The sequence below is a fragment of the Planococcus citri genome, chromosome 4 (assembly GCF_950023065.1).
Source record: "Planococcus citri chromosome 4, ihPlaCitr1.1, whole genome shotgun sequence".
NCBI lineage: Eukaryota > Metazoa > Arthropoda > Insecta > Hemiptera > Pseudococcidae > Planococcus > Planococcus citri.
In genome coordinates, this window is record NC_088680.1 from 50,004,227 (window position 1) to 50,019,536 (window position 15,310).

General features: G+C 31.1%; 1 protein-coding gene across 6 annotated transcripts in view; it reads right to left on the reverse strand.

The window, feature by feature from the left end:
- Window positions 1-225: 225 nt before the first annotated feature.
- The window catches only part of LOC135845323 (tyrosine-protein phosphatase non-receptor type 11-like), a 77,700-nt gene continuing 62,615 nt past the window's right edge, over window positions 226-15,310 (reverse strand). For all 6 annotated transcript variants that reach the window (XM_065363808.1, XM_065363809.1, XM_065363810.1 and 3 more), the window contains 10 exons: window positions 9,809-9,971; window positions 9,559-9,735; window positions 8,550-8,700; window positions 5,209-5,288; window positions 4,942-5,100; window positions 4,674-4,835; window positions 4,262-4,445; window positions 1,386-1,537; window positions 1,097-1,305; window positions 226-1,007 (listed from right to left, as the gene is read on the reverse strand). In XM_065363808.1, coding sequence (XP_065219880.1) covers window positions 875-1,007; window positions 1,097-1,305; window positions 1,386-1,537; window positions 4,262-4,445; window positions 4,674-4,835; window positions 4,942-5,100; window positions 5,209-5,288; window positions 8,550-8,700; window positions 9,559-9,735; window positions 9,809-9,971 — 1,570 coding nt within the window. In that variant the 3' untranslated portion in view covers window positions 226-874. The remainder of the gene's footprint in view (window positions 1,008-1,096; window positions 1,306-1,385; window positions 1,538-4,261; window positions 4,446-4,673; window positions 4,836-4,941; window positions 5,101-5,208; window positions 5,289-8,549; window positions 8,701-9,558; window positions 9,736-9,808; window positions 9,972-15,310) is intronic.

The window sequence follows — 15,310 nt, forward strand, 5'->3', positions numbered from 1 at the left end:
TTTCTAGATAAATATGGTAAAATTTTAATTTTTTGCATTTTTGACCCTCAGTTTCGCAAATTTACCAAAAATCTTAACATTTATGGGAAATCTTATTTTTGCACAATCAAACCAATCTTCATGCAACGAACAAAGTTCCATTGAATAAAACTACAAAGGTAAGTTCATCATCAATCCAAAAAACTCGTAATAACAACACCACAATGAAATAAAGTGTACGAAAACTACACTGTACTTCTCCTTTAATGAGTAAGAATTACGTAAGTACAAATGTTAAGCCATATAACATATTATACATCCGATAAATATATAAAACACAAACAGTTCTTAGAAAATAAGCAAAAATAAATATCACATTAAATAAATTCAGGCACAAACGAATTTAAGTAATTGTTTTTCTCAATACTGTTCGAACGTACACCTTGGAATAATTGAATAAATTTTATTGTTGATGTCGTTTGTTTGTTTTTTTTTTTAAAACATAAACCGTGGTGGGTCTAGATAAAGGTACAAATAGCAATGGATTTTTTTTTCACCGATGTGCATCACTTAGTCTACGTAGTAAAACCTAATTTAAAACATTCAATACTTTGGAGCTTGGTTACAAAAAAAAAAAAAAAAGAAAAGAAAGAAAACTCACAAGTTTACATACACATAAAATTGACCATAATATTTAGCGTTGTGCTATCAAAGCTTCTATTTTCAAACACGATGTTCTAACATACAGACTAGTTAAACTTTTAATAAACTTATTCGTAAAATACATAACTTATAACGTACTAAAACTCAAACAGATCATAAATAATGATAAAATGAACAGAAAAAAAAGAACGTATAACGAAAACATTTTAAAACAATGCTACCGCAAAATTCATCAAGTTTTTCGCGGAGGTGGCGGAGGAGCTAGAAACGGAGGAGGACTCATGTTATTATAATTTACAGGAGTGAATTTTCGTTCTTTCGCTGGCATATTTTCGTATATTTGTTTCGGAATGTTATCAGGTGGTCTGAAACAATCACAAGATGACATTAATACCGATCTCATCACGAATGAGTTGAGTTTCTGTATGTACAGTTAGTTGAATATGAAACAAACCTGGGGAAAAATACTTCGGTAGGGGATTTCGTATTTTTATCACGAGCCGACGATGGTATATTTATTCCCATCGATGGCAATGATAAAGCTGAACTGGATAAAGTTAAATTAACCGATCGTTCGCCGCAATCGTTCGCTGTACTTAGAGGTGATAATACTTCATTACTGTATCGTATATTCGTATACTCTCTGCCTAACTGTTTACTTTCCTGTAGAATTTAAATGAGCAGTGATTAGAAACATTTTTCAGAAATATGATTAAAAATGATAAATCATTAGATAAACTCACTAGATCAGCTTGCATTCGTTGAGATACTGTTTGAATATATTGTTGAACAGCTAAATACACAAATTGGTATTGGGCTTCGGTCTGCACCATACCGGATCTTTGGCAACGAACCATTTGAATAGTTTTTTGAATATCTATCTCACAATTTAAACCTGAATAGGAAAATAAAAATATTGGATTATTTTAATAAATTTCAATTTCAAACAAACTCGTATTTTATGAATCAGTTTGCCTCATTTCGATATTGGATTTTCAGATTTGGCTTAAAAATAAAATACATGTTATCTGAAAGATATTCAAAAATGCTAGTAAAAATTTTGAAAATTGAAAACTGAAACATTTTGCAAAATCTCGACTCTCAATAAACCTTGAGATCAGAGAAGAGTTGAAAAATAATTTTTAGAAATCAGATAAAATACTTAAAACTGACCAGAAAAAGATTTAAAATCATCAGAAATTCATGCAATAAAATTGAACGATATGTAGTAAAAAAAGCAAAAAGCATCATTGAAACACCTTAAAATCATACAAAAAAATTTAAGAATGACAAAAAATGACGTTAAATAGCAGAAAAAATTCACAAAAATTACATCAAGTGTAACATAAAATAACAAAATTGGCATTAAAATTACTACAAACCAAACAAGGATGACATTTCGGTATAATTGAGAAAAATTGAGGAAAAGTTGTATAAAAAATCGTGATTTTTTTAAATAACATGAAAACAATTGAAAGTGACTGACAGTTTTTGTAAAATTGAAAAATTAGAGCAAAGTATCACAAAAGTACCTGAAAATAGGCTGATGATCCGAGAAAGTTGTTGAAAATTTGCCTTTTTATCAAAAATGTATTGGTAAAAAAAATAGCTGAACTTTTGTAAAATTACATAAAGCAGATGAATAACGTAAGAATCAGCATAAAAACTTATCAAAAATTGACAAAATTCCAGTTACATTGAAAAAAATTTACCAAAATCTACACAAAACAACTTTGAAAAATGTGTACATTTTTTTTTTCAATTTAAATCGACAAAAAAGAGACCTAAAATTGCAAAATTCAAGCAAAATCAGGCAAAAACTGCTTAAAATAAATCAAAAACTATAATGAAAGTCGTGAAAAAAATTGATTAATATGGAATAAAGTTAAAAACTATATTAAATACCATGAAAAAATTTGTAAATGAAAACCGAAAGAGAAATAACAGAAAATCGCCAAGAATTGATAAAACTTGGGCAAAATTGTGCAAACATTCACAAAGCATTGAAAAAATAATTCCAAAAATTTGAATCTAAAATTTTGTATAAAGTAAGCTTCAAAAAACTAGTCAAATTTTTTCAAAAAAATTGCAGAAAAGGCATAAGTGAAAAACATTGGAAATTGCCCAAAAGAGATTTAAATTTTTTAGAAAATTTAGCGAAAGTTGCAAAAAAAACATTGATAAAAGTTCATAAAATATCATAGAAATTAGAAATGATTGAAAATTACTAAAATTTTGCGCAAAACTGCAAAATTCTAGCAATATTATGCAAAAAAGACGTAAAAAAGACATCAAAAAAGTTGCAAAAAATAACGAAAAATTGATCAAAATGAAATCAAAATGCAATAAATTTTAAAATTGAAAAGTTGAGCGAAAACTGCAAAAAAAAAACCATTGAAAATTATAAAAATTGCAAAAATTTTTCAAACGACTAAAAGTTGAAGTAAAATTGCAAAATTTCAACAAAATCTCGCTAGAAAATTCCTGAAATAACATCAAAATTGAATAAATTTCGCAAATATTACATAAAAATTAATATTAAAAATTGAGTCAAAGCAAATGATCAAAAATCACAAAAAAATAATGAAAAATTTGAAAAAATTTCGATAAAAATTGGCTAAAAATTGCATGAAACGCCCTCAAAAATTATTCAAAGGACATAAAAAGTTGTGAAAAGGGCATAAAAATCATTGAAAATTACTAAAAATTGATGAAATTTGCATAAAATTGAACAAAAGTTGAACAAAACATCGTTAAAAATTGTTAAAATTGTATAAAAATACTTATGTAATTGACAACCACTAAAAATTTATAAAAAAATCTTGGGAGTTGGAGCACAAAGAATCACTTTGATAGAAATAATTTTCTCTCCAGTTAACATCGTTTTTAAAAACCATTGCAAATATAAACAAAACCGCAATAAGAGATATGATACTCATCCTAGCTAAGGTCGTTTTCAAAAACTATACTTACATTAATTAATATGTAACTAGGTATAATGAGACAAATCATTCTTGACGATCGATCAAAAATTTTTTCGAGCTGACCAGTCTTTTTGTGTTTTTCCAGTCCTCATTTTTGAAAAAAAAAGAGAGCTTCAGGGGGCACCAAATGGTAGAATTTTTTTTTCCAATTAAAAAAATACATTATTCGAACTTGACAATTCGAACTGACAAATTGAAGAAAATCGACACGCCAAAATCATATTTTCATTATTTTTTTTATTTAATTTTTTTTTTTTTAATTGAAGGGGGCTATTGGGGTTTTGATTCCAGCTCAACGCCTTCAAATTAATACATAATCAATTCGCTACCTCATTTTTATTTTTTCAAACTTTCATTAAAATTTTGGGGCACTTTTTGAAATACTCATTGATTTTTATTCAAGTAATTGCACATTCTTCAAAAATTGAGCATTTTGCAAAAAAATTAATCACAACTTTGGAAAGTTTAAATTTTAAAAAAAAATCGAGCTTAGAAAAAACGCAGCTTTTCTCGCTTTTAAGAACAGATACCTAAACTATTCTGAATAAAATCGAGAAATCCAGAATATCGAAATTGAACCAAACTGATAAATAAATGACCCTTCTAGGCTTCTAATAATTTCGTAAGCAGCTTACCGTATTTTTTGATTTGATTAATAATCATATCGATCACAATGAAGGTTCCAGTGCGGCCGATGCCGGCACTACAATGGACTATTATCGGGCCCACTTTATCTATCTCGTCGTGACGTTTATTCACGTCATGCAGAAAATTTAAAACACACCCAGGATCCGATGGAACGCCATGATCGGGCCAAGCCTGTGGAAAAAATGTCGTAATTAATCGCAGTTTCGCATTTTTTTTTTCGTCGTGAATACGAATACAATAAAAATACATCACGATGCATGATTTCATTTTTTTTTTCAGCAAAAATTCAAACATTCCGAATACCTACTTATGAGCCAAAAATATTCTACGGCATTGTTTTAAACAATATGTAATAATATATTTGTACATAGTTTTAAAACCATTGTTCACGACATTTACCTGGAAATGATAATGGAATATTTTTCGTTCTTCGCCATCGCAAGTGATCGTAAACTCGCGTAAGGTGTAATCGGTATTTACAACTTCGGAAATGCTACGTACGGTAACTTTACCATGTTCAGCTGATTCGCCAACTTCAGGCCAATATCGTTCGCATTTCGACTATACATGAAACGAAAATTGATTTTTATCATTAGGTATAAATAACGGTTTATTAAAAAGACACAGAGAGACTGTGTAGTGTGTATTCGTGAACTTCTCAAGTTACCTTTCCTCGTTCTACTTCTTTCGTAGTCATGACTATGATTCTGGAATTCTCTTGCCAAACCATATTCCAAAAATCTTTTCTAGTTGAAGGAAGACAGCCTTGGGTAGCGATATACAGACGTTCTTTGCCTTCTGTACCAGCTTTGATATCTTCTTCTCCCTGGAAAAATTGCCACAGTTGGTAGATTGTCGTTTGATTTAAATTTCATTACATTTATAGTATGTGATGTCTGGGTCATGACGACTGATAGATTAAATATGTACGTACTTTAATTAAATTAGCGTTTATGTAATCTGATCCTGGTTCGTTGGGGTCGGCGTCTTTTAATTTAATTCTCGTGTGATCGACTGAAATGAAAAATATTTATATTAATAAATAAAAGATAACGTTCAACAGAGGTTTTTAACGGAAAATCAATAATAACTAATAAGATTATAACTTTTTTTTCGAGTTGAAGGTAAAAAATGCTGACAATTGACATATGTAGGTAGGTATATTCAGAGTGTTCGGGAAATTTTTCCAGGTTTTTAATATAAAATTTTTTTCAAAAATATGTGAAAAAATGCTAGAAAATGTCAAAATTTAATAAAATTTTGAAATTAGGTACATCGAAACGCAGAAAAACTTCATTTTTTCTTATACAGGGTGTCCAACAAAGTCCCCAAAACAAAAAAAAAATGTTGCAAAACATTCATAACACCTTATCAAAATTTCTGCGGAATCTAGAACATGGTGTTTTTCAAATTTACACCCTTCATTCGTTCAACCCCACTAAAAAAATGCAGTCTCAACATTTGGAAGCCCTCTCTTCTGATCTGCTTTCGACATTTCGAAGTATTTTTCAAAATATTTATCCCCCCCTTCGTTCACAAAATGTATATTTGACATACATCTTTACATTAAAAAAAACAAAAAACAAGTTGTCTCATGAGCAGGACAAAAGCAAGACTTTCAGCAGAATATTTGTTCAAATTGCTCAAGCTTTTCAGTCAAGATGAGCTGACAAATGAAAAAAAAACTATCAAATTTCTAAAAAAAAAAAAAAAAAAAAAAAATGAATGAAAAATTTTAAATTATTGTTTGGAAGTAAAAAAGCAGAACTTTCGGTGGAACATTTTTCCAAACTGCTCAATTTTTCAAGGAGATGGGGGTGGGACGGCTCGAAATTTTTTTCAGACCAAAAAATACTTTTTGAGAACTAAAAAATGAAAAAGATGAGGATTTCAAAGTTTCGAAGAAAATGAAGGGAACATTTTCGCAGTTTGATTTAAAAATGGAAAAAAGCAAGACAGGCAATTCTGATAAAAACAACAACAGTTTAAAAGCAGGATTTTCAGCAGAATGCATTTTTCCAAAAATGTCAAGTCTGTTTAACGAGTTTATTCACATTTGAGCCAATTTTGAGAGTGACACCTCAAAAGTGGCTTTTTGATCAGCTTTTTTCAAAATTAAAAAATCCAAAAAATCAAAAGTTTCCCGTTTGTGTGGAAATTTTTGAAATTCACGCGAATCGCTGTATTTTGTACAATACTAACCCCCCAAATCAAAATTTTACAATTTCCAGCCATTCTGGAGCCTCCAGCGCGATTTTGCAATTTCTCCAGAATCTTGAATTTGCTCCAGAAGGCGTGAATATGCAGTTGGGCAGCTAAAAATCGAGTTGTGTATTATACTCGACCTGTTTAACGAGTTTATCTACATTTGAGCCGATTTTGAGAGTGACACCTCAAGAGTGGTTTTTTGACCAGCTTTTTTCAGAATTAAAAATCCAAAAACTCAAAAGATAACCATTTGTGAGGAAATTTTTGAAATTTGTGCGAATCGCTGAATTTCTTCAAGCACTAACCCCCGGAGCGCAAATTCTACCATTTCCAGCCGTTTTGGAGCGAGAGTGACACCTCAAAAAACCACTCTTGAGGTGTCACTCTCAAAATCGGCTCAAATGTGGATAAACTCGTTAAACAGGTCGAGTAATGAGTATAATACACAATTCGATTTTTAGCTGCCCAACTTCATATTCACGCCTTCTGGAGCAAATTCAGAATTCTGGAGAAATAGAAAATCGCGCTGGAGGCTCCAGAATGGCTGGAAATTGTAAAATTTTGATTTGGGGGGTTAGTAACGGACAAAATACAGCGATTCGCGCAAATTTCGAAAATTTCCTCACAAACTGTCATCTTTTGATTTTTTAATTTTGAAAAAGCTGGTCAAGAAACCACTCTTGAGGTGTCACTCCCAAAATCGGCTCAAATGTAGATAAACTCGTTAAACAGGTCGAGTAATGAGTATAATACACAATTCGATTTTTAGCTTCCCAACTGCATATTCACGCCTTCTGGAGCAAATTCAAAATTCTGGAGAAATTGAAAAATCGCGCTGGAGGCTCCAGAATGGCTGGAAATTGTAAAATTTGGATTTGGGTAATTAATATCAGTTTTAGGACTTATTTTGACCATTTTTACTAATCAAGTACGTACTTTTAAAAAAAAGCATAAATTGCCAAAAACAGTCAATTTTGAATTTTCAAAAATTCTCCAAAAATCGAAAAATGAACTTGGGCAGCTAAAAAATTGGTTTTAGGGATTTTAGACTATGCTCTTTCCAAAAATCGCGGTCCCGTTCAAATCGGAGTGTGACACCTCAAGAGGTTGCCTTGAGACCAAAAAAAAAAAAAAAAAAAAAAAAAAAACAGTTTGAATGCAGGATTTTCAACAGAACGCATTTTTCAAAAATTTCATTGTCTGAGGAGAGTTGAAAAATTTGAAAAAAAAATCGAAATTGACAAAAATGAATGGACAATTTTGAATTCAAATATTGCAAAAGAAATGGAAAAAAATCATTACTTTTTCGCAATTTTGGCAAAAAGCAAGACAAGCAGAACTGTCAAGACACCTTGATTCATGATTCACAAACTTTTCTTTGGGGAAAAAATTTGCTTCATGAACACATTCTTATTTCTATAGAATAACTTGAAATGGCACACTGCGATATTGTGGCCTTGAAAACCCAAAACCAAAATCTTTTTGGGCAAAATTTCATTTTTGGATTCTTTTTTGTTTTCAACAATTTTTAAAAATAATAGGATAAATAATTTCAAATTCCTGGATAGAAATTGAAAATTTACTGGAGGTATAAAAACTGTCCAAAAGTGTGTTATTTCAAATTTTTCAAGTTGAGAAGGTCGAATACAATAATTTTAATCATTCATTCTCATCAATTTTTTTTTCTTTCCAAAAATCCATTTCCAAGTTGAATCAGTTATCATCTTCAATTCTCATTTTTTTGATCTATTTTTGAAATGTTCGACCATTTTTACATATTTTCAAATTTAAAAATTATTGCACATAAAAATAATAAAAGAATAAAAATTGATAAAAATAGGCAGTACTTGGAACGAAATTTTTGAAGATATGTGTATCAAGGCAATTTTTTTAAATCAGATTTTCAAAAATAAAAAAAATAAATAAAAATAAAATGATCAACTGATTAACTTGAAACGAATTATTTTTTCAAGTCACAGAATGAATTTTCAACTTGAAAAATATTTTCAAAAAAAAAAAATATCAACAAATTCAAAAAATTTTAAAAATAAACGAAAAAATACTCACAAGGTAAAATATTCTTATATCTGTTCTTATTCCTATTTTCAGGTTTTTGACCCTCTTTGCGGGCATATAAATGCTTGCTTTCTTGCTCTTGCAACGTCTCGAATTCTTCCCAAAATCCAGCCTTTCCGGACGTCTGACCACCATTATCTTTCTGCAGATAACAAAAACAAAAAAAAAATTATGAAAATTTCCATCAACACTATTCAAATCACATCAGAGAAACGTAAACATACCGCATGCAAATAAAACGCGGTACACCTTTTAATATAATTATACATAACGATATACGTTACAGTAGGTAATACGAGTCGATGAGATACGCGAAACCTTTTTCATACATTTCAGATATACGTTTAAACCATTCGAATAAATCATTCGAAAAAAATACACGCAGACCGAACACACAGAAGACGAATAATAAAAAAGAAATTCAAATCAGAGGTACGTATAAATGGTTTACATACATCGGTGGATGGCAAAACGCATTAAAGAAAATCCATTTCGATATTAATTAAGTACCTCTGACTGAGAGAACGGTAACGACGCGTTAATGAAAAGTAAAACGCGAACAAATCAAAGGAAAAAACTAACATAAAAAATAGGTATAAAGGAAACCAGGTACATAATATAATGAAAATCTTCTTGAGATAATTCTCATGATATTAAACAGTGTTTTAAAGTTCAAACTGTGATAATTTTCAATCAGAGGTAACGTTTTGGACCATTTCCAAATCAATTTCAGACAGAGAGGCTGATTTCAGCATCTTAAACACGGAGGCCATGTTTTTCACAGGTTTTACCTAATTTCAGGCAATTTTCAACCAATTTCACAGAAACGTATCAAACAAGAGGTGGTATCTAGCGGTAATTTGAATCAGGGCTTTTTATACCGACCTTGTCAACTATTTCCAGAAGTGTTTCGATTCAAAATCGAATTTTTTACCAACAAATAAATTCCATTATCGAGCTCGAAAGACCATTAATTTAAAAACGAGATGTTTCGACTCACTTGTAATTGTTTAACTCGAAAGTCGATACCGAAAGCATTAATTCTGGTAGCGTGGAAAGGTTGCTTCAGATGAACCACTGTTCCGCTCGTCTCGACCATTGGATTCTGTCTGTAATATTCGATTAATTCGGTTAAACTGTCGAATTTTTCGCCTCCTCCGACGTCGTATTTATTATCCTGAAAAAAAAACGAGAATAAAAATTAATCACTCGAAGTATAACTTTTCGATATTACGAATGACAAAACTTACTAAGGAGCGTATTTTCACATGGGTAACTCTATCATCAGTGCGGACGGACAACACAAAATCACCCGGTTTACTCTGCGATTCTCGTACTAAGAAACTACCATTTTTACCCTTTTCTAAAATCAATTTTTCTGCTTCTTTACCAGATAAATGACCGTGAAACCATCTACGTCAAACAAGAAGAAAAAAAGAAAAAAATAATTATTATAAGCTCGTTAATAATAAACGATAATTTTTTCATAAGAATACATATAGGTAGGTATTCTAAGTAGGCATAACTAGTTACACCTATAATGACGCGAGTTGAACAAATCGTAGTTTATTTCAATGTACCTATCCATTTCTATAAATCAACTCTATCACAATATAATCTTTTCTTTGAGGAATTTTTATAGCTTATAACGTAAGAATACAAATCTGCCGATAAAATGAACCAGCATTGTTCCAAAATACCCAAAGCATCGTTAATTAATCGACGTTTAAATTACAGAATAGTAAACATGTATCGTCGAATCGAGTACTACGACGAAAAAAAAAAAATACCAAAATAAACCTTCCTAACGAGTTGACGACCTTCCTTCCCTCGAGACTTAAATAGAAAAATTAATTAGCTAGGAATAAATGAAAAAAAAAATCGAAATTCGCGTAAACGACTAACTCGAACAAAGATACATACGAAAACAATAATATATGTCGTATAATAGAATAATTTAACGTGTTTTTGAAAAATGTAATAACGTACGTATAATTGTGTGTACATGTCGTATTCATCTACCTATCCCCGTAACGATTCGTGAAATATTAAAGAGACATATATGACGGAAAAAATACACGTATTTTTCATCGTACCGAGTTAAGGTAGGTAGAGGTACGTTCGCGTCATTCGTATGGGATGGTTAGAACTTACCTACATGGGTTAGAAGAGAGACCAGATGGACGAATAAAGCTAAAGTTTTGATGAAAATTCAAGGTTAATTAATATAATGATCGTTATTAAATATAGAAAAATTTTTGGACATGGTTGCTAACGAAATGAAATGAAAAAAATAACCACTTAGCATGCGATATCAATCGGAGAGATTTTAATTTGGAATTTTACAATAGGTAGTCGGGTAATTTTTACGCACGTATTTGTAGCATAGGTACGTAAATATGAAGGTATTTGACTGACTGAATAATGATTCGAATAATGAATGAATTAATAAGTCAAACAAAATAATGTTAATGGTGTTTTGAAAAAGACAAGTGTACGTACAAAATTGCGTACGGTGTTGAAATTTTGGGAGTGAGATACTTGAATGAAAAAAAATTTGAACAGTGGTTCCCTTGAACGAAAAAGCTCTTTGAATTACGGTTGTGTTTGCGAAATTAAACAAGAAATTTAATCGAATCACTCCTGATGAAATTTTTTCATGATATCAATAAGAAATCACAAATATAGAACGACCAGCAAGAAACTAGGCAATTTTTATTCCTGGGTATTCAAATTCTTCTTTTCAACAAAAAAATTGATGCTTTTTCCTTGCAGAGGAGGCTTTACCTCCATTTATTCAGTATTTTGAGACTTTACCTCCATTTTTTTCAGTATTTTGATCATTAACTCATTTTTGGGCGTTTAGATTTGATTTTGGTGCTATAAACCGTTATCATTCAGAATGAGATTTGGAACCACTAAAAACTTACATTTCAACACCGATAAAACATTTTTTAAGCTTTTGGACCTCAGATTCTCCTTCTACCCCCCTCTCAGTCTTTTCTTCGGGGGAACTTGATTTTTGTTCTAGAGTCATACCTACGATTATCAGAACGAGAATCAACATCTCATTTCGATACCTATATTGCAGTTTTTAATATTTTGGGTTTCAAGGCTCCAGGACGACTCAATTTCAGGACTCTTAATCAATTTTTCTTCCCCCCCCCCCCCCCCAAAAAAAAAAAATCAACTTCGGTAACCAGCAAATTCCGAAAATGTACCAAAAAACTTACAAAACGTGAGCAAAATAACTTAAAAACAAAAAAAATTTACAAAAAAAAAATATTTTCAACTGAATTTAATTAAACAAAAAATACGAAACAAAAACATTTCGATTAAAATTTAGTAAAATAATGAAACTCGATCAAAACTTTAGCAAGATTATTTCGACGATTATTAGTGCAACAAAGTGATCTCTTGTTGTAATTTTTTTTTTTCAAAAAAGTTTGGACCATTATAAATTTTTTGGCAAAAAAGCGAGGATTTTTACCAATTTTGGCAAAACAGCGAGAATTTTTGGCGATTTCTGGAAAAAATGAGATTTTTGGGCGACTTTTGACCAAAAGCAGCACTTTCTTGCAATTTTTGAGGAAAAAACAGGACTTCCTTGATAAATTTCTTGTGAAAAAAAAATAAAAAAAAAGGAGACGTTTATGTAGTTTTTATCATAAAAGTGATTTTTTGCCCAAAAAACGATAATTTTTCGCAGGAAGCGAGATAGTACGGCATATGAGAATTGAAATATCTGTAGCACCCCCTCCCTTCCATCGATGATCCTCAGAGACACATTTTTTCTTAAAGTGAACATCCTAAGGAAAATTTTAAAGTAAACTTGCCAAAAAAAGAGGACATTACCAACAAAACGGCGGCTATTTTGATTAAAAAATCAGCCGAAATCGCAAAGATTTTTCAAAATTTTAGGAGCTGAAAATCTTTTTTAGATTTTTGGTGAATTTTTGAAAATCAAATTTGGGTCAAAAATGAGAAAAAAAATCAAAATTTCACCAAACTGACCTAGCAACCTGAAATTTGAAATACATCCTGTTTTCTATCTGCAAAATCCATTAGAAACAGTTTTGAACCATTTCGAGCAGTTCTGGAGCCACCAACAGATTTTCGAAACTTGAAATTTCCACAAAATTTTACCAAAAGGTGGTGGAAACCAAAATTTACTCTGCATTCTAATTTCAACACATTCCTGGGCTGAGTCGATTTCAGGTGGTTTCAAGTCGTTTTGAAGCCTCCAGCTCTTTTTTGGAAATTCCTGGAGCCTCCAGCAGATTTTTGAAACTCGAAATTTCCACAAAATTTTACCAAATAATTTTGGAAAATCGAAATTTACTCTGTACTCTAATTTCAACACGCTTTTAGGTCGATTGCAGGTAGTTTCAAGTCATTTTGAAGCCTCCAGCGTTTTTTTTTAAATTCCTGGAGTCTCCAACAGATTTTCGAAACTTGAAATTTCTACAAAATTTTGCCAAAATGATGTTGGAGAGCCGAAATTTACTTCGCACTTTAAATTTAACACGCTATTAATTCGACTGCCATGTGATTTCAAGTCTTCCTGGAGCCTCCAGCCTTTTTTTTGAAAATTCCTAAAGCCTCCAGCAGATTTTTGAAACTTGAAATTTTCACAAAATTTTACCAAATTAAACAAAAATGACGAGGTACATAAATTTTTAATAGGTATAAAATTACCAGTCTTTATTCAAAAATAAACAATTTTTTTGTAACTTTTTCGAAAAATTTCTGCATTTTTTCAAAACTTTTTTGCTCATTTTTTCCTCAATTTTAATTGAATTTGTACTTTTTTTTCTGCTTTCATTTGAAATCAGCGCCTTCAAAAGCCAATAATTCGATACCCATGTGCTATGCTTTAAATTCTTCAAAATTTTAAGCTCAATAAGCTCTGCTTGAGACGAAAAAGGAGCTTAGTTTTTATTTTGGAATTAAACAGATGTCTAAATCGGAATCAGTGTCTTCGAAAACCTATAAATCAATCATAATATGTAGGTATATCTAACTTCTTTGATGGTTTGAAATTTTTTCAATTTTTGTCTCCTTTTTATTTTTGAAGAAATTCGAAAAACAGGGTGTTCAACAAAACTACCAGACAAAACAAAAAATCATAAGTTTTTCACGGCCTATTTTCACATTGAATCCTCCCCTCCCCTCCCCTCCAAAAAAAATTTAACAACTTGAAACAGCGAGAAATTTTTTAAAAATTTGTGGGCAAGTAGGTATTTTAGTTTTTTTTATTTTTTTGAACAAATTTTTGATTTTTTCATTTTATTTTTATTTTATGGGCTTTTAAAATTTTTTTCAAAAGTGTTTCGAGCAAAATTCATGACTTTTTCATGACCGTTAGACACCCTGAAAAAATGTACTCGATTTTCTCATGTTTCCCCTTTGTTTTAGTTCATCTTTTTCTCACACCATCATTCGCAATCTGCTCCTACAACGTAATAATACCCACTTGAACGAATCTCAACCCATAAATAATTACCTCATTCGATACATATTTCAATCGCCATCCTCTGTCAATTCATCAAAAACCATTGTTATGCTAACTATCATTTTTTTTTAGCCCACCACACAAGGAAGTCAAAACAAACGAAAAGAATTACATACAAAACAAGTGTAGTTGTATAGTACACACGTCTATGGGTACTTTTCAGTCATCTATATCACTTGCTGCATACTTAATATAGAAAAATACCCTCGGGTCGAAACAAATAAACACATTACTTACTCGTACAACAAACAAGCAAACTCCTATAGAACGTATACAGTATAGATGAAATATATCATACAACAGAGCCCGATCAGACAGTATTGAAGTTGAACCCACACATACGTACATATACAAATAGGTAGGTTTAAAATAAGGTTCAATTTAAAATATCATTGTAGTATAACGAAATAGCACACAGTGTATGAGTAAGTACTGTATATTTTTCAAGACGCCTAAATCGATTTAAATCATCACAACATGATCGACTTCGAGTAGATATAGGACCATATAGGTAGAGGTACATAAGAAATCAAGATATTCGAGGCATTAAGTAGGTAGATTGGTATAGGTAGTTAGGTACACGACACGACGACGACTATAGAGATTGGTGTAAGTATAGAAGCCCTTCGCAACGAGATACCAAAAACAGACTATAGATATGTACGGTCAATGCTTTGAATAAAATTTCGAAACATCACGATTCGTTAAATAGCAAAATAAACGTGTAGATTGCCATAGTCAGCTCAGCTCTCTATAAGGTTTAACAAAATTCCACCAACTTCCTCGTGATCTAATAATACCATATACACATAAGAACACCTCGTTCTATACTCGTATACTATTGGTACCTAATACCATTTAACTTGAGGCTACACAGCCATGTTGAACTTATAGAAAACACTTGTTGCCCTTATAACAATTTGTATGACTCGTACAAGGTACTTTACCTATCGAAAAAAAAACAATTATTAGAATATTGTTTTAAGTACGAATGTGTTCGTCGTTGACGAAATTTCCTTCCTGCAAAAAAAAAAAAATATACGATAGAGACGTGGCTAGGTGACAAACTGGCACAGGCATAAGACATTTTGGTATCGTGAAGAAGAAAAAAAAATACAATGACGACACCAATTTACACACACGAGGTTTGATTTCGTCACTTCCTCAGCCAAATGTTAATACTACTAACGAGCCCAAGTCACTTTTGCTTTCAACATCCTACGTGTTCGCATTCTTG